Genomic DNA, 20,690 nt, shown 5'->3' on the forward strand with positions numbered 1-20,690 from the left:
TATTAGAGGAAGAATATTGAATGTTCCAGGAAGCATTAAAAAAAAAAAAGATGGAAGGAGTACACAGAGTCACTGTACCAAAAAGAGTTCACTGACACAGAAGAATTTTATATGAAACAACATATGATCAAGAGGCAATGGTGATGAAGGAGGAAGTTCAAGCTGCTCTGAAGGAATTGGCAAAGAACAAGGCCCCAGGAATTGATGGAATGATAGTAGGCATGTTTCAACAAACAGATGCAAGCCCTGACAGGCTCACCAGGTTGTGCAAGAAATCTGGAGGTTAACTTCCTGCCCAACTGACATATTGATATTTACTCTTATTTCAAAAAAAGGTGACCCTACATTGTGTGGAAATTATCAGACAATATCATATGCAAGCAATATCCTCCTTAAGATTATCCAAAAGTGACTGGAACAGTACATTGGTAGAGAATTACCAGAATTACCTCTGTTCTGCTTAACAGAGACATTTTGCAGCCAGTTTGCCCAATGTAATCCTTGCCCACCCTTTGATTTCTTGACTGTGGCTTCCATGGGTATTGATTATGGATTTAAGTAAAGTGAAATCCAACTGGTTGATAATCTGACATATACGTTAATTTTTATAAATAAATATTTCCTTGTGAACTTCTAACAGCTCAAGTGCTTTGAAAATAAAGCAAAGATCCTATATCACTGTTTTGTCTTGTCCTTCCACCAAAATTAACAGTTAATTCTCCTGTGTTACCAAGTAGTCCATAGGTATTCAAATTCCTTCCTTTTTTTATTCTTAGTTTCTTTAATGAGGACCCATGTAAGGTCCATATGTCACAGACATTGTAGCAATATTCTCATGTGCCACAAAAGGTAGAAACAACATATATCCCCTGTATAGACTTTTTTAGTGACTAACTTTTCAGAAATGCATAGCTAGGGTTTCCTGCTAAGACACCTTTGGGTAGACTCAAACCTTCAACCTTTGTCTTAGCAGATACACATTAACCACATCACTCATTATTTGCATCATTAAGTCTCATTAATTAGAGCCTTTATTAGTCACAGATAAAGCAATCCAAGATAATTCCATTTATTTCTCCTTTCATCTACTGTCTTCTGTTTGCATGGTTAAAATTGGATCCTTTGATGATGATAATGAAACTTGGGAGCATAGAAGCTGCAAAACCCTAAAGCAGTGTTTTCAATGTGATCTTGAACTAGAAGCACCCACATTATGTAGGGACTTGTTAGAAATTCATGTTCTTGGGATGAACTTAGAACTACAGAATCCCTATTAAAGGGACAGGGTCCACCCTCTAGATTTAATTATCCCTCCTGATGATTCTAAATTGGGCTCATGTTTGAGAACTGCTGCATTAACCTTGCTAGATGTTACGTCACCCATCCCATGGTGATGCCCACCAGTGCCCACCCTGCCTGCTGCATTATTGGGGTCTAGAACACAAGCAGTGTCTTGACCGAGGAGGGCTTGAACTTGGCTGATTTGATGGGGCATCTGCTCTAGAATCAGCCCTGCTGCATCTGGTCTTGGAATCGTCAGCATTGGCAGGTCACTGCTCAGACAGGAGCACAAGCCATCAGTTCTGTATTGATTTCTCTCCCTCTCTGTGCTTCCTCATCAGCCACCTGACCCCCAACAGGGGGGCTTTCCAGCACCAGCGGCGGTGCCTGCTCTCTGCATTTCCCACATCCCGCCTTTGTACTCTATATCCAAGTGCACTGAGTGTTTCTTTTTGGTTGATTAATGTTCAGTTCGAAGTCTATTATGAACCTCCAGGCTTTAATTACTACACCATTACCCAGTCAATTCCTTGCCATTTTATATTTATGGCCTTTATTACGCCTCTGTATGTGCAATTGCCTAATTTTATTCTGGAAAGATTTCACCTCATTAGCTGGGTTTTATACCATTCCACTCATTTGTCCAGATTGTTATTTATCTCTGTTCACTCTGCATTTTTCCACTTTGTTCTTCCACCAATCTGACCCTTTCTGCACTCTTTTTCCTTTCGGTGCTAGGGTGCTTTATGCTCTTGCCCTTCGAAATCACCCTTTAAATTTTTGCAAACTTTGCCCCTTGTCTCCTTTCCTTTCCTCATCTGCTGTGCTCAGTCCCTTTTTCTGGAACCTGCTTACCTGCTGAGAATGGTGTCCATGGTTCTTTCCAGAGGCTGTGAGTTAACTACCTCACTCGCCCTGGAGATGCCATCGTCTCCCACCTCTCTTGTGATGGTTTATCGTGAGTCAAGGAAAGTGAGAATATGTAGCTATTCTATTTTTAAAGAATGTACTTCCAAAAATAACGGAGATTTTTTTTCTCTTGCTCCCCTCTAACATAAATTTTCTCTACATTCCCTTTCACAACCTCTCCCCAACTCACAAGTTTCTTGATAAAGTGTAGAATCCACTTGACTGGCTCATTTCTTCAATTTCATTCCAAACATGCCAAGCCACAAGTAGGAGTAGCCCTGCAGTTGCTTCCATAAGCCCTCCTGCTGATCCAGAGGACGTTCAGATTTGAAGACCACTGTTCTAAACAGATCATAAACAAAACCTTCCTATGTCAAGAATAATGTTTATTCTGCCCAACTCATTATTCTCCTAAAGAGCAAGGTTTATAATTTCTACAGCAGTTGGCAGCTCGGGAAGACAAAGCAAAGTATTATAATGAAATGTGCAAGGAAGTGGAGTTGGAAAATCAAAGGGGCCAAACTTGCTCAGCATTTCCTAAGCTAACAGAACTGAAGAACAAATTCAAGTCACGAGTTGCCATGCTTAATGATGCTTTGTGCAGAATGTTGGGTGATCCAGTAAGCATTAAAAGAGGATGGACGAAGTATATAGAGTCATTGTGCCAAAAAGAAGTGGCTGACACAGAAGAATTTCAAGAAACAACATATGATCAAGAGGCAATGATAATGAAGGAGGAAGTTCAGGCTGCTCTGAAGGACTTGGAAAAAAAAGATAAAGCCCCAGGAATTAATGTAATACCAGTTGACATATTTCAACAGATGTTGCCCTGGATGTACTCACCAAGTTGTGCCAAGAAATCTACAGGACAACTACTTGGCCAACTGACTGGAAGAGATCCATATTTATTCCCATTCAAAAAAAAAGGTGACCCTACAGAGTGTGGAAATTACAGAACAGTATCACTAATATCACGCACTACCCACATCCTGCTGAAGATTGTAAAAAAAAATTTAAAAAAAAGACTGGAACAGTACATTGACAGAGAACTACCAAAAATTCAAGCTGGGTTTAGAAGAGATTGTGGCAGTCGAGGTGTTATTGCCAATGTCAGATGGATCTTGGCAGAAAGGAAAGAGTATCAGAGGGATATTTATCTGTGTTTTATTGACTGTGCAAAGGCTTTTGACTGTGTGGATCACAACAGATTGTGTCTAGCCTTGAGTAAATGGCATTCCCAGAAGACTTGATTGTGCTTACACAAAACCTATACTTGGACCAGGAAGCAGTCCTCAGAACAGAGTAGGAAAACACTGTGTGGTTCAAAATCAGGAAGGAAATGCATTAGGGATGTATCCTGTCTCCTTGCCTTTTCAGGCTATATGCAGAACAGATCATTAAGGAAGCATGGCTCTATGAGAAGAAATGTGGCATCAAGATTGGAGAAAGACTCATCAACAACCTATGTTGTGCAGATGACACAACCTTGCTTGCTAAAACTAAGGAAGGCCTGAAGCGCTTTGCTGCAGAAAGTCAAGGACTGTAGTCTTGAATATGGATTAAAGTTCAACATCAAGAAGACAAAGATTCTTATCCCCAGGGCAATTGGAAACACCATAATAGATGGAAAATAGATTGAGGTTGTTAACAATTATAGCTTGCTTGGCTCCCCAATCAACACTGTTAACACCAGCAGTCAGGAAATCAAAAGATAATTGCATTGGGGAAAATCTGCTGTCAGGGACCTTTCCAGAGTGCTGATAAGAACCTGATCTAGACAATTACTTGTTATGCTTCAGAGAGCTGGACAATGACTAAGGATAACAGAAGAATCGATGCCTTCCAGTTGTGGTGCTGGAGAAGAATCTTGAACATACCATGGACTTCCAAGAAAACAAATAGATCCATCTTGGAGATGGTGAGATCAAGTTTCTCCTTGGAGGTGAAGACCTTTGCTTTGGGGTGTCTCTGAGTACAAATGGCTGACCTTTTAAATAGTGGCCAAGTGCATGAGCATTTGCTCCACCTAAAGACACTTGCCAATATTTCAGTCTCTTCTGTTGGTAGGAATCAGTGCAGTGTAGGAGTTAGAGAGTCACTGAAGTGCTCCTCCTGCTTCTGTTTACTCTGTGCTTGTAACCTTGGGAAAATCACACAGCATCTGTCAGAAGCAGGCTCTACATCATTAGAGTGAATGGTGGTGGTGCTGTCATGAGCTCTAGGATGTGAGGGTTACATGGGACCATGGAAACTTACAACAGGTCCCAGGAGGTGACTGTACTCACCAGTGTGAGCTAGCACCTCTTGGGCTCCTCGCCCGCTTCTTTAAAACTGTGCTTGAAGTTTGGTTACTTTGGGGCTTCTCTTCCCTTCCTATAAAGTGAGGATTTTGGGTAAGTAGAATAGCAGCCCCCAGTTTTAAACATGTTCCTTCCCATTCTACCCCCATACTTGAAATATTAAAAATCAATCAAGCAAGCAAGCAAGCAAACAAGCTACTTATTCTCTGCCCATTTAAAATCCTCACATTAGGGCTTTGACATGTTTATTTCATTTTATGGTCTTGCTGAAAATTCACAGTCACAGTGTTCCTCGTGTGGAGCTCTGTGAGGCAGCCCAGTGCCCTTTGCAAGGCTTCACATCACCTTTGGTGCCAGGAATGGAGGAGAGCAGTGACTTTTCAGTAGTTCTTAAACCAAAACCAAACTCACTGATATGTTAGTTCAGAATAACAGGCTACTGGATTTGAATTCTGACCTTTTGAGTAGCAGTCCAGCATGTGCCACGAGGGTTCAGTTCTTCCCTAGTCTTTGTAAAGAAAAGCAAAATTAGACTCTAGGTCATAGTGATAGAATTCAGGGGAAGACGCTTCATCCTAGTATGATCTGTAATCTAGCTTGAAATCATTCCTGTGTTTTAACGGGATTGGGGCCTTATGATTTAAGTGAGACTGTTTTGGTTTTTGTTGACTAATCATAGAAGATTAGCATTTCCATTTAGTGAGTCAGGAGATGTTTTGTCTCTCTTTACACTGTGCTTCATATAATTGTTCCTATACATTGTTTCATAAAAGCAAAACACAATGTACATGAATTTTCTATACAAACATTGGAAGAAGACTCATCAACCACCTGCCTTATGCAGATGACACAACCCTGCTTGCTGAAACTGTGGAGAACCTGTCGCACATGCTTCAGAAGGTAAAGGACTGCAGCCTTAAATATTGATTGAAGCTCAACGTCAAAAAAACAAAGATCCTCACCACTGTGCTGATTGGCAGCATCATGATAAATGGTGAAGAGATTGAGATTATAAACAGCTCAGTTTGCTTGGCACCACTATCAGCACTCTTAGTACCAGCAGCCAGAAAACCAAAAGACAAATTGTATTGAAAAGAAAAAAAAAATTGTATTGAAATGTCAGGGACCTCTCCAGAGCACTGAAGAGCAATGACATCAGTCTGGAGACTAAGATGTGTCTGATCCAGGCCATGGTCTTAGTAATTATGTGTTATGCATCAGAAAGCTGGACAGTCAATGACTAGGGATGATAAAAGGTGAATTGATGCCCTTGAACTGTGGTGCTGGAGAAGAGTATTGAATATACCATGGATTGCCAGGAGAGCAAACAGAAACCAGGCTGCTCCTAGGAGGCAAGGATTCTGAAGCTTCATTTGATGTACTTTGGGCATGTTGCAAGAAGGCACCAGTCCTTGGAGAGATACGTCATGTGTGGGATGGTGAAGGAACAATGCAAGATAGAAATAACCTCGATGACATGGATTAACTCAGTGGTTGGAATAACAGGAGTACATGCATCAAAGACAGTAAGGTTGGCTAAGGTTAGAACGAGGTTCAGGGCTGTTGTACACAGGGTTGCTGTGAGTTGCAGATGATTCTATGGCAAACAACAACAACATATAAAATAAATATAATTGTTTTTAAAAGAAATATTCTTTGTACCTCAGTGGTGCAATTGACTCATTTAACTGCTAACCAAAAGATTAACAGTTCAAGTCCACATAGAAGCATCTTAGAAGGTCTGGCTTCTGGACAATCACCCACAGAAATTCTTATAGAGCAAGCAGAGTCCTTCTCAGACGTGTATGGTGCTAGTTGATGGCTGCTGATATGGGAGGTCACCAGGGCTGTTAGGCCCACTGTCCTGTTATAGTCAGAAGTGTTTAGATTTGAGGCTTTATTCCCAGAAATTTCTTTTGTAGAAGTGACTTATTCCTCAGGGACCTTGCTCATCCCATAGGCTTGTCCTCTCAAGAACTCTGTGAAGGAACCTGAGCTCTAGGGCTTCCAGTCTTGCCTTGTTGATGGCACTCAGTACCTGCATTGTCTCTTATCTGTAGACTTCTTAAGTCACTGCTATCTTAAGTCACCCCTATCTAGAGTGCCCTTACTTCCTTTCATGGGTCCCAGAGACCCATCATTAAAAAGTCAGCCTCACTGCAGTCATGATTTTCATTTAGCTGCTGTTAAAATAGGTTACACAGTAATGGGAAATGGAGGGAAATAGAGATATGCTATAAAGGCTGTGTTATGTACTTTGCCTTAGTTACGTGACTTAATAGACACAGAAGTTCTATGAAGTGGGTTCTAAAACCTCCTTTACATCCTACAAAGTGATGGAATGCCTTCTGCAAGCTTATGTTGATTAGTAGCACCTTTGTCCCAGGTTTCTACATCAGCACGCCTTCATACAGAAGCTTTGTGTCTGATTCATGTTGCATGTCCTCAACATAGCTTCCTCTCAGAGTGACCTTATGTATGACAGAAAATGCTTCACGGTCCTGCACTCTTTTCAAAGTTATTGCTCCGTTGAGTCCACTGTCACAGCCACTCTTACAACCCAATCCCTTGAGTTCAACCTCATCATCCTCTAAGCAGGATACCCTTCTCCAGGGATTGGTCTCCCTTGATGATGGGTGCAAAGTAAACAAGGTAAAGTCTTCTATCAGAATTAGGGAAGTCATGGACAGTCCCCTCCCTTTGGTTGCTCCTGGGGATACCCAAGTGCCTCATCTGATACGAGATGAGAATAGAAACAAGAACAATATATTAGGTCTTAAGACTTGTTCCAGACCTGAGCTCCAGGAGAGAGTGACCATACCATACTAGTTATATGGTCTACATGGTCTACAGCTTCAGTGGAGTGTAAATTATGTTGTGGACAAACGGATAATGAAATAACCTAGCAGTAGAAGGCTGAAGCAAAGAGGGCAAGGGTGGTCCCAGGAGTCACAAGAGGATAGTTGCTTGAGTGGAGCTGGTATTTTATTCAGTACTTAAGTGGTCATGCCCAGACACTATGATTCCTGGTCTACACAGTTTGAGCATAGTAGGAAGAAATAGAATATTCAGATAGAAGAGAGCTTGGAAAATTATTGGAGGTAAAGTGTATTGGGACATTATAGTAATTTTAGTTCCTTACACTGAAAAAAGCATGATTTCTCTTCAGGGGAACTGAGAGAATTCTTGTGCTTTCTGTTGAAGAAGAAAAGTTTTAGCAGTGCCCTTCAATAATGTAGAGGAAATTGATGAAAGTTTCCATAGTCTCATAAGACATGAAATCTATTGACTTTCATGATTGTGTGTATTGTTGTTGTTAAGTGCCGTTGAGTTGCAGAAGACTCATAGTAACCCTATGAAGGAGAGTCCTCGACTCTTGTGATTATGTGTATACATATTAATAATATTTATGTTGTTGTTGTGTTCTGTTGGATTGGAGCGCACACACACACACACACACACACACACACACACACACACAAGGGAGGAGATTGCCCATCCTTCTCCCACAGAGTTTGTGGATTAAAACAGCATGCCTTCAGTATTACAACACAACTTCTTGCCACTAGGCCACCATATAAAATATAAAATGTGTGTGTATGTAAAGTGTGAAGGCAATATTATAAATCAGGAAGAGGCAAGAAAGATGTGGAATTGTGAAACCCACTGAGTCCCAATACTGAAGGAGGCTTGCTCTTTGCTTTATGACTTCAGAAAATCGTTCTTTATCTTGTTTCAACATTCTGAAATAGCGATACCTACCTTACACATAATTACCAACATATATCATTGTGTCAAACCACTGATAATTGTGGCCCGCTCATGTCGTCACTTATTTTGGGAGGAAACAATTAAATCTATGGCAATTATAGTTTGTTGAAGATGAATTTAGAAATAACTATGCATTAATTTTTTAAAAAGCAAAATATTATCCAATTTAATATTATCTCTCATTCTACTAATAGCTAATTATTAACAATCATCGTATTCTCTATAATATACTTGTAGGAATGTTGACCTTAAAACTTACCCAGATAATTTTAAGTACTGACTATCTTGTCTAAAGAAATTGGCCAAGAGGAGGACTTCTTTTCCATTAAGTATATAAATATGATAAGATGAATGGTACCTTAGAAAAGAAAAAGAAAGGCTTACCCAAACTAATTTGCATATTGATTACTGAAATTACTACTTAATTTAGTGCCTTCTAATAAAATGTGCCTTGGAAATGTTTCCCGAACATTTATTGGCTGCAGTAACTCTACCTACAGTGTATGCAGATCACACTGTCATTAAATATTGATGGGCTCATGAAATGTTAATAGTATGTTAATGTGAAATGCACTGAAATGTGCTCGCTGGGAGCTAGCAGAAAGTACCTCGCTCCTGCCTTGTCTTTATGTTCTGTCTTCTTGGTCCAATTTTTCAACCCATCTTCTCATCACCTAGAGATTTAGGTGTATCCTGTTATGGCTGTTTCAGATTCATCTCTTTATTTTAAGAGATAAAAAGTTGTACTGGTGAATGAGTATTTAGTAGCTCTCCTCTCCTGGCTTCCCGATGCAGATTTCCCTGTTAGAATCAGAAAACTAAAGGGGTTAAAGCCCCTAGCAAGCTAGTTGTTGTTAAGCAGAGTCCCTTTCATGACAACCCATGTGTTTCAGTTGAACTAAGCTTCATGGGGATTTGATTCACCAGGCCATTCTTCTGTAGTAACTTGGGGTAAATTGGAACTGCCAACCTTTTGTTGTTGTTGTTGCTGTGTACCATTAAGTCAGAGCTGACCCATAGCTGACCCTCCAGTGGGTTTTCAGAGACAGTTAATCACATGGGAGGAGATTGCCCATCCTTCTCCTAGGGTACAGCTGGTGGATTAGAACTGTATGCCTTCGGGATTGCGATATCGCTTCTTGCCACTAGGCCACCAGTCAGGATTATCTCATAGCTGAAACTCCAATGAGTCAGCATAGGAGGAGATTATCCATCTTTTTCCCTTGGAGCAGCTAGGGGATTAGAACTGCCTGCCTTTGGGTTGGCAGTACATCTCCTTATCCACAAGACCACCAGAGCCTCAGCCTTTCAGTTAGTGAAATATTTAACTATTTGTACCATCCAGGGTACAAATCAGATGGGTTTTCTTTAAAGAAAGGGAATGATTCTTGATTCTTGCTGAGTCAAATGAGACTTTTCATTTTAAGGTAAAACCTCAGATTCATTTCACTTTCCCATTTCATTGCCTGGTCCAAACTGACCCAGCCAGTCATCTAAGGGGCTTCTGATACTGTATATTCAAAGGGAGATTACCAAACCTCACATTGAGTCACTGTAATTCAAATTGCCACCTTTGCAAATCCACCAGCTGCTCTTGTGATTTACAGCTCTGGAAACCCACTGGAGGGTCAGCTAGGAATGGGTTCCATAGCGACTGCACACAACAGGGAAATGAAATGAGTCTTTGAAGGCTTACCGACAATCCTCCTACTCTGCTTGTTGTTGTTTGCCTTCTAGTCAATATACACCATAGTTAAGTTGGAATTTATATTCTCTCAGCAAAAACAACATAGCAACTCAGAAAGTGTACACCCTGAAAAAGCTACTGCTGTTGCATTGACTCCCACTAATGGAAATTCCATGTGTGTTAGGATATACCTGGATCCCTCAGGGCTGCCAGGCTTTTCCTCCAAGGTTCCACTGTGTACATCGCCTCTCAGTAAGCAGCTGAGTACCTGAGCCAGTCACACTGCTCCTGAGCTCTGTGTTTCCCTAGAAAGACTGTGGAAAAGAATTTTTAACATAAATCCCGAAGACAGTGAAGGCAATGCCTATGATGATACTCGGGACATGGATATTTATCTGTGCATGTACTGCACACTGATGAAAAAGTCCTAGGGAAAGGGCTGCTTCATTGGCTTTTTGGATTATCTTGAGGGTAATAATAGGCTGATGGTGATGAAGCCTGTGAGAGGTACACGTGATTGCTTCAAGTGCAAGGAGAAATCAGACATGCAGACTATTTATGTTCCAATTATAGCTGGTTAAAAATGTAGGGCTGGAAGGAACTGCTTAAATGAAAAGCAACTGATAGTGTCATTGGGCTGTTGTGGAGGCATATAATAATGTGTATGTGTTTATGTAAGGCGGCGGTGTAGTTGGTTAAGGGATCAGCTACTAACTGAAAGGTTGACAGTTCAGCCACTTTGGCTGTTTGCCTCCATAAAGATTTATAGCCTTAAGCCCTACAGGTTAGTTCTGCTCTGTCTTCTAAGATTACTGACTCCAAATTGAGATGTGACAGCACTGAAATTTGCATGTGTGTCTGTTTGTAATTTGTATGTTTTTGTGAACTATTTCTATAGTGTTTCCACAGAATTTGGCATGTTTTTTGTTAAAATTTTATTTCTGTGGTTTTAAGCCTTTCACCCAATTTAGGCTGACCTCACTTTACTATTTGGAATCTCATGCCTACATAATTAAAATAGCACTTTTCATTTATTCTTCCATCTTCATTTTTTTCTCATCATTTCAGACTTTCTTCCTTTTCTTTCTCTTTCTTAGGCTCTCACTCCTTGTCTTTTTCTTTAATATTTTGTCTCTTTATCTTTTGGGTTTTTTCACCATACCAGAGCCCGAACCCAAGCCAACCTACCTCTCTGCCAAGAACAGTGTTCGATCCTTTGAGCTGGGCTTCATACTTGCTCTCCTGCCCCTAATATTCAGACTCTCTACCTTGCATCTTTTGTAACTAAATCTGAGCAAGCCGTTTGCTCTGCCTTCTTTTGCCTCTTGGTTTGTCTCTCAGGGCCTTAGTACGACACTGACAGAATCCCGGTGTGGGCTCAACTCTAACCTTCCACCTCACTCTGCTCCTCTTGAACCCTTTCAGATGCCTGGAACACAGCTGCTACCCTGCACACCTTCAGGCCTTCATTTATAGACCAGGTTCCTGAGCAGGCCAGCCTACCCGAGTGCACCTCGGGTAGGTACATTTTCTCATGCAGCCTATCCACATTTAATGCACATAGCAAGCATAGGTAACCGACACAGAATTGTTATTGTTGTTGTTGTATAGCACTGAGTTGGAACTAGTCATGGCTGACCCTTCAGTGGGTTTTTCCAGAGCCTGCAGATACCAGGTGGAGAGCCTACTGAATTCGAACTAAGCACACAATAGATGGTGCTATATGTGACATGCAGATATTTTTGTTTATATTTGTATTTTTTGTTTTTAATTAGAATATTGTATTCACTTTAAAAGCTTGGACTTGTAACTGAAATATTCTCTCCCCTACTCACACTTTGACATTGGCAAATACTTTCTCATCCATAATGTTTGGTCCTCTAAGAATCTTTCTTAATCATCAGAAAATGTTCCTCTCCAGACTTAACAAATTTTTCACCAATTGTTTTTCGTAGCCTGTAACTATTTCTCTCTGTTTCATTCTGTAAGACCACGGTCCTTGTCTACCTTGTCTTCACCTGATCACTATGACCTGCCCATCTCCCTAACATGAATGAATCCCCAATCTCCCGGCTGTCAAGTCGATCCTGATTCCTGGTGACTCACTGTTGGATTTCCTAGGCTGTAACTCTTAGTTAGAGTAGACTTGCCCACCTTTCTGTTGTGGAGACATTGGTGGGTTTGAACTGTTAATGTATCACTGAGCAAGCCAACACAAAGCCTCTTGCCTCCACCTCTCACCTGCACCACCAGGTCCACTTAATCCCGCTGACAGTGACTTGATTATGATGCATGGCAACCCTTCATCAGGTTTCAAAGGCTATAAATCTTTATGAGAAGAAACAGCTCCATTCTCCAATGAACCTGTAGCTATTCAGTAACATTGTTTAATTAAATACAATATCCACAATCCTTGCCCCAAGAGTTCAGAGTCTTAAGGTGGGAGAACAAAACAGTATGTCATTACACATCTTTGTAGATGTTGCTAGGAAATATCAGAAGTGCTGGACCATTGAGGATGTATCACAACTCTTACCAGAAAAAATTGGAGGCAGCTTCTGAGATGGATATAGAACTGGTTCCATATAACACAAGAGCCTCCTTGGCTATTTTTCCTTTGTGTAGAGCTTCCTGTTATTGAAAATTTAAAATTTAATGTCTTGGAAATGGGCTTTATTGTTGTTTTGGGTTTGCTTTTAATTTGTTTGCAGAATGACTCCTTTACTTGTAGAAAATAAGAGTTTGTCAAACTGGCTTAAGGGAAGAGAGGAAAATTAGGACAAAAGGATTTTTAGGAAAGGTATTGAACAACTGAACTATCAAGACAAAGAAGTGAGGAAGACTTGAAACACATATGGAGAAAGAACTAAGACTACTGTCTTCAATATGGATTGCATTTCAACATCAAGAAACTCCCCCCCAAAAAAGAAATCATCACTCACTAAACAGGATAGATCATGATAGGCAACATCATGAGAGGGACAAAAGATTAAGTTGTTAATCATTATATTTTACTGAGATTCACTCACTATCAATACCCATGGTAACAGTAGTCAAGACATCAAAAGATGTGCTGCATTGGGAAAATTTGTTGTCAAGGACTTCTGTAAAGTGCTAAAGAGCAGTGATGTCAGTTTAAAGACTAGGGTGCATCTAATCCAATCTATGTTCTTTTCAGTTACTTCCTGTGCATTTGAAAGTTGGGTAGTGAATAAGGAGTAATAGAGAAAAATCAATGCATTTGAATTGTGGTACTGGAGAATAGTACTGAATACCTTATGAAGTGCCAGAAGAACAACCAAGTCTACCTTGGAGGAGGTGCAACCAGGGTGCTCCTTAGAGGCAAGATTGGTGAAGCTTCATCTCACATACTTTGGGAATACTATTGGGATGGACTCCTTTTGCTGCTGTTGTTGTGTGCTGTCAAGTTAAGTATGACTCATAGTGACTCTACGAATAGCTGACCTGAACCCTGCTCTATCCTCTGTCATCCTCATCATCTGTGAGTCCATTGCTGAAGTCACTGTGTAAATCCATCTTTTTGGAGATCTTCTTCTTTGCCTACCCACTATCTCTCCAGCCATGAGTTACCCTTTCCAAGGAATAGACTCATCTAGCTACATATCCAAAGTGTGAAAAAGGAAGCTTCCCCATATTTGCCTCTCAGGAGGAGTTTGGCTACATTTTCTAAAATCTAACTGCATGTACTCTTGGCAGTTACTTTAGTACTCTTCTCTAATACCCAAACTCAACTATATTAATTATTCTTCTGTCATCCTTATTTATTGCCCAGTTCTCTGTTGTATAGCAAGTGATTGAGAAGACCATGGCCTGAACCAAGTACACCTTAGTCTTCAAGCTAACATCATTGCTCTTCAGCATTTTGGAGAGGTCCCTGAAAGTGGTACACCTTAGTCTTCAAGCTAACATCATTGCTCTTCAGCATTTTGGAGAGGTCCCTGAAAGTGGACTTTCCCAAGTAATTCCCATGAAATGCATCTCCTAATTTCCTGACTGCTGGTACCAAGGGTGTTGAATGTTAGATCCTGATCTAAGTTGAAATCATAGACAGCTTCAGTCCTTTCTCCATCTATCATATTGTTGACTGTTGGTCCTGTGATAAGGACCTTTGTTTTCTTGATGTTTAGATATAATTTGTATTTAAGGCTGTAGCCCTTGATCTTCTGCAAGCAAGCATTTTATATCTTCCTCACTTTCAGGAAGCAAGATTGTGTCATCTGCATAATCTCTACTGTCTTCCTTCAGTGAGTATTCCTCTGATCCTGATGCCATATTACTTTTCATATAGTCCTGCTTTATGGACTATTTGCTATGCAAACAGATTGAACAAGTACGGAAAAAGGATATATCCCTGATCTACAACTTTCCTGATTTTAAACCATGAAGTTTTCCCTTTCTCCGTTCAGACAATAGCTTCTTAATATAGGTATAGACTTCTCAGAAGTACCAAGTGCACAAAAACATAGTAACAAAGGATGAAGTTCAAGCTTCACTGAAGGCACTGACAAAAAATAAGGCCCCAGAAGTGGATAGAATACAGTTGACAGATGTAGCCCTGGACATGTTCACTAGCTTATGCCAGGAAATTTAGAGGACAGTTGCCTGCCCAACTAACTGGAAGAGATCTGTATTTGTTCCCATTCCCAAGAAAGGGGATCAAACAGAATGTGCTAATTATGGAACAAAGTCACTGATAACACATGCAAACACAACATTGCTGAAGATAACTCAAAAAATAACTAAAACTGTACATTGATATACAACTGCCGCAAGTTCAAGCTGGGTTTAGAAGAGGCCATGGTACCAGGATATCATTGCCAATGTCAAATGGATCCTTGCTTAAAGCAGAAAATAGCAGAAAAATGTCTATTTGTGTGCTATTCACTATACAAAGGCATTTGACTGTGTGGATCATAAAAATCATGGCTAATACTGAGAAAGGAAGGGGGACCAGTCTTTGGAAAAACGACATTTTGTTGAGAAAGGTGATAAGTCAGAGAAAGAAAAGATGACCCTCAACAAGGTGGATCGACACAGTGACTCTTAACAGTGGGCTAGAGTCTATGAGAGCTGGTGAGCATGGAACAGGATAGGGCAAGGTTCTAATCTGTTGTTCATCAGGTTGCTATGTGTTTTAGTTCACTCAGTGGAACCTAACAACAACAGTCCAATATTTGTTTTACAATTTCAGTGCAGTCTTTTAAGTAGAAAAGTATAGTGGAGGTTGGGACATTGTCAAGGGGAAAGATTGATTCCCCACCCAGCCCTTGAGGAGATCTGCATTTCAATGCATTTGTGGACTCCCATTGGACTATTGATAGAAGAGATTTCCCTTTGAAAGAAGGGCAAACAGAAAAGGTGAGAAGGGAAAAGCAAAAAGGGTAGGTGGAAACTGTCTTTTTATAACTGGAGCAAACTGATTGGCTTCAGAGGCAGGATAAAGTTGGTGCCCATCAGACCCTATCTCCAAGACCTGAGGTTGGGGTTTGCTCATGTATTCTCAATCACTTGGATCCTCGGGAGTGGAAGAGGGAGGAATACAACAACGGAGAAACAGGGTGAGCTTGCACATGTTCCCTAAGCACTACCCACCTACTGTCTACAGATGAGCAGCAAAGGGTGGTTGGCTTGAGGAGCAGGGAGTCTTGAGGACTGTTGACTGGACTTGACCCCATGTGGATGTTAGGGATGAGTCTTGGTTAGGGACCAAGTCTGGAACGCAGAAGTGTGAACTCCAGAGCTTGCAGCTGATGCTCATTTAAACCTAGCCACAGGTGACTGGGATGAGATGACCAGAACCCAACCAGATAGAGAAGATGATTCATGCTGCGAACTCAGGTTGATTGCTGTAACCTGATGGTTTGCTCTGGATTGGACTTTGTTTGTGAATGCAGATGCTCAAAGTTTCCAAGCTGAACAGAGGATCCTTCAGCAAAAGAAAAGTGCTTGTTTTCTCAAAGTGTTGGTTTGATAGAGATGGCAGATCAGCAATTGGCTATCTAAAAGGGGGATATTAGGGCATGAGGTATGAATTAACGTGCTTATGTGCTTTCACAAAAGTAGTTGGTGGGATGATTGTAAGGGAAACAAAAAGAGCCACACAATATAAATGTATGAAATATAATGTAAAGGAAGGACTGTATGAAACACAGTGTCAATGAATGATTAAAAATATTAATTAAAAAGAAAAAACTTCTCCGTATATAATTCTGTTCAAAAGACAGTTTCTTCCTTTTCTTATTTCTTTTCCCTTCTCTCTTTTCCTGGTTACCTTTCTTTTGAATGTGAATGTCTTCAATTAAAAGTAATGTGGGTCCACAAATCAATTCACATGCAAATCTCTTCAGAGTTGGACCTCAGCCTTTCCCCTTGCCCAAGCTCTAAAACCCACTACCAGATTCTACTCTTAACAAGCTTATCTTCAAGTCAGATCTTCCTTTTTTAGTACTTACAGTCAAGTACTGGATGAAGGTGGAATAACACAGTCTACAGTAACCAGTGTTCATTTTATACCATACATTTTTTTCCATCCCCCTCCACTTTTTAAAAATAATTGATTTGCTGCTCATCTAGATGATAACATAAGTATGATAAAAACAAAAGGGGGAAAATATGGGAAGCCAGTACTAAATATTTGTAATAAACGGAATGCTATTTAAAAAAAAAGGAAAAAATTAACAAAAAAATTTGATTTGCATACAGCCAGCCATCTACCCAGTGCAGACAGAGAGTGTTGGGTAGAGCTCCCCGATTGAAACAAGCTTGGAAGGAGGAGTGGCATCCACTTCCATGATAGCTTGCCTTCGGAAACGCTATGAACCTAGAGAAAGGATGAAAGGCACCCAAGCATCGAGGACTCTCCTTCATAGCGTCACTATGAGTCGCCTGCAACTCGACGGTACTTAACAACAACATATAATTCTGGAGAATTTTTTTTATTAATATATATAATTGTAGGGAGCTTTGGTGGCCTAGTGGCAAGAAGCTACACTGCAGTCATAAAGGCACAAAGAGGCCATCAGTTTCTCTACAAGAGATGGAGACGGGCAGTCTTGTGCCTCTGAAAACCTGGTGCAGGGTTAGTTATGGGTCAGTTCTGACTCGACTGTACGCAGCATCAACAACATATATAATTCTATGAAAATTATTTCAAACAAGCAAAATATAAAAGAGAATCGCAGATTTGGAAAACATGCATGTAGCTTTTATAGTCCAATGAAATTTGAGTCAAATTTTGATCCATCTTTATCAGCCTTAGCTTGGGACTCTGTGACAGGACTTCGCTAGTAGAATAGAGTTGATCCTTTTGACATTTCCACAAACTCTAACCTGTTCCCTCTCCCACCGCAGATTGTGCTTGAGAACAGCAGCCGAGAAGACAAGCATGAATGTCCCTTTGGCCGCAGCAGTATAGAGCTGACCAAGATGCTGTGTGAGATACTGAAAGTGGGCGAGCTGCGTAAGTACCTCTGCTTCCCATGGGGGTGTGATGGTTGGCAGAGATGCAGCTTCTGAGGTTGTGCCCAACCAACCCAAACAATGCCCAGGGAACTGGCGGCTCCACACTTTCCTCACAGTCACCTAACACCCTTTGGCCACAGTCCCCGGTGTACATATTTCTGCTTGTCTGCTCTGAGGATAAGCATTATGAAAATCTATTGGAAGGGAGAAATTTATGGGTGTAATAGCTGAATTTTAAATATTATGAAAATGAAGATATATTAAAGCCAGCTTGCTTTTAATACTCTGCTTAGAAAAAAGAGCGATTGAGTTCATTTTTAAAATTTAAGTGTATTGCCTACCAGTAGATCATGTTCCTCTCTTTCTTTCAGCATAATTTTTGTCTGTAAAGATAAAGAATGACCACTTTAATGACATCCTCTTGCTTCTGGTTGCTTCAGTTGTGTGGAATACTTTCTCTAATAAAGAAAGAGCCACTGAAGAAAATGGGCTGGTATGATAAAGAATGTTTTCTGTGATGTGCTTATTATGCTTTGTCTTACTTACACTGCAAAATTTAGGAGAGGATACCCAGAAACTGAAGGCCACAATATTTTTTTTGCTTTGCACCCACTGGTATAATTTGGCTTAAACCTGTTAACCCTACTGTCTTGCAGAGTTGAGCTTACTTTAATATCCTTTTCTTCCAACATCCATAGTGTTAATAGCATATATCTTCCTCGTAGGCTTAATAATGTGTACACTAGAGTAGAATGCTTATTTATGGCTGTAAAAAAATACCCTGTTTGGTATTACCGTAAAAGTATAACTATCCAGTCACCTGCTTGAAAGCTTAAAACATTGGCCTGAAATGATTAATGGGAAAGAATCTAGTGGGTGAATTCCAAAGTGGGTTATGTACAGAGTTGAAATGATTATGAGTGCTGCTGAGCTAAACTAGATCATTTGAACTTAGTAAGGAAATATACTGAGATTTGGAGTCGGTTTGGCCAGGCACAGCAGATCTCACCATCCCCTGGTGGGAATGAAGGGGGACCCTTCTGGACAGGTAAGGAATCATTTCCATAGTTTATGGAAACAACATGCATATTATACTTCTTACACCTTGAACTGGGGAAAATCCTCCTTAATTTTATATGCATAGTATATACATGTATGCAATATTTATGTTGGTTGTATTACCTACAGAAAATACTATACTCACAAACTGGAATGGAGGCATTTTTGCATTCAAACAATAGAAATCTAACCTGGTAGATTGTATCGATCTGGTTTTTATAAACTGCTATCAGATAGGTCTGACTAATATGTATAAGGGCTTTCAATTTCTTTTTTTTTTTTTTTTACGTAAATGTGCACCACTGTCTTCGAAGCATATTTGAACCTCCAACATTTTGTTTAACAGTCAATTGTGAGTACCACACAGGGACTCTCTGGTTTAAGGATCTCCAAGTTTTAAGATTTCAATTTGTCTTGATTTTCTGTGCTCGTCATCTGTCCTATTCCCTCCTTAGAACAACTTATGGAGAATTCTGTCTGCAGTATTACCTACTGCTGACTCAACCAAAGGAAATAAATTGAGAATCTAATCAACCCTGTTGAACTTCTCATCCTGATAACAATAGACATTTGATTCTTATCGTTGGGAGCAGAGCGGGAAGCATTTCAAGAGTCGCTTGTTAAAAAAACATTACAGGACAATATAAGATTATGAGGGTCTAGGAAGTCCTTCTGTTGTATTGGCCACAGAAGGGAGGTCTGGTGGCCAGTGGATAGGGAGCTTTGCTTCTAAACTGAAGGCAGGAGGTTAGGATGCTCAGTCAGTCTCCTCCCATGTAATGTAGAGCCTCTGAAAACCTTACAGAGCTAGGAATCAGTTCTGATTGGATGACAACGCATTTAGTTGTTATTTGGATCCAGAAGGAGCCCTGGTGGTACAACGGTTGACATTTCCAATGTGCACACAGTAGATGTGATTAAAACACCTGATAATCTACCACTGTGGAGACTACAGTGTAGAAAAACATAGAAGGTAGTTCTCTTATGCCACATAGTGTCATGATGAGTTGAAAATTCACTCGGTGGCGCTCAGTGTCATCAGTGTATGTCTGCCATGTCTTGTGTCCAAGTTATTGCCCCAAATTGCTCTTTCCTTTCACTGCCACACTCAATTCCTCCAGGGTACCGTTTGGTTTTTAGCTTTCTTCTGGATAGATCCTGAAGGCTCACATTTCTGTGCTCCGACGTGCTGGACCCACCATGCTGTTCTCCTTTATCCACTGGTTAAATATCATCCCTGTATTGTTGTTGTTGTTATTTGCCGTCAAGTCGCTTGCGACTCATAGCGACCCTATGGGCAACAGCCCGAAACCCTGCTCTATCCTGTGCCAATCTCACTGCCTCCGACACATCCATCCCGATTACCCCAGTCACTGAATCAATCCACCTCATAGAGGGTCTTCCCCTCCTGCGCTGTCCCTCTACTCTACCCAGCATGATGTCCCTCTCTAAAGACCTGTCTCTCTTTACAATATGCCCAAAGTATGTCAGGTGAAGCCCCAGAATCCTTGCCTCCAAGGAACAGCCTGGTTTAACCCTCTCTAGGATGAATCTGTTTGTTTTCTTGGCAGTCCATGGTACATTCAATACTCTTCTCTAGCACCACAGCTCAAAGGCGTCAATTCTCCTTCTATCCTCCCTAGTCATTGTCCAACTCTCTGCTGCATAACAAGTGATTGCAAAAACCATGGCCTGTATCAGGCGCACCTTAATCTCCAGAGATACACCATTGCTCTTGAGTACTTTAGAGAGGTCCCTAACCACAGACTTTCCCATCGCAATACGTTTTTTTGATTTCCTGGCTACTGGTGCCAAGAGTGTTGACCATGGAGCGGAGCAAACTGAAGCTGTGAACAATCTCAATCTCTTCGCCATCCATCCTGATGCTACCGATTGGTCCAGTGGTGAGAATTTTTGTCTTCTTGACATTGAGCCTCAGTCCATATTGAAGGCTGCAGTTCTTGACCCTCTGCAGTAAGTACATGAGGTCCTCCTCAGTTTCAGCGAGCAAAGTTGTGTCATCTGCATAACGGAGATTCTTGATAGATCATCCACCAATCCTAACGCCACACTTCTCCTCATAGAACCCAGCCTCTCGGATAATCTGCTCTGCATACAGGTTGAAAAGGTATGGAGATAGGACACATCCCTGGCGTACACCCTTCCCAATTTTGAACCATGCAGTGTTGCCCTGCTCTGTT

General features: G+C 40.8%; 1 protein-coding gene across 4 annotated transcripts in view; it reads left to right on the forward strand.

The window, feature by feature from the left end:
- ELMO1 (engulfment and cell motility 1) overlaps positions 1–20,690 on the forward strand; it is a 683,616-nt gene that overhangs the window by 272,292 nt on the left and 390,634 nt on the right. For all 4 annotated transcript variants that reach the window (XM_006887590.1, XM_006887592.1, XM_006887591.1 and 1 more), the window contains one exon: positions 17,320–17,428. In XM_006887590.1, the coding sequence (XP_006887652.1) occupies positions 17,320–17,428 (109 nt within the window). The remainder of the gene's footprint in view (positions 1–17,319; positions 17,429–20,690) is intronic.

Source organism: Elephantulus edwardii, unplaced genomic scaffold, assembly GCF_000299155.1.
Source record: "Elephantulus edwardii isolate Elephantulus edwardi_28Jun2011 unplaced genomic scaffold, EleEdw1.0 scaffold00059, whole genome shotgun sequence".
Taxonomy (NCBI): Eukaryota; Metazoa; Chordata; class Mammalia; order Macroscelidea; family Macroscelididae; genus Elephantulus; species Elephantulus edwardii.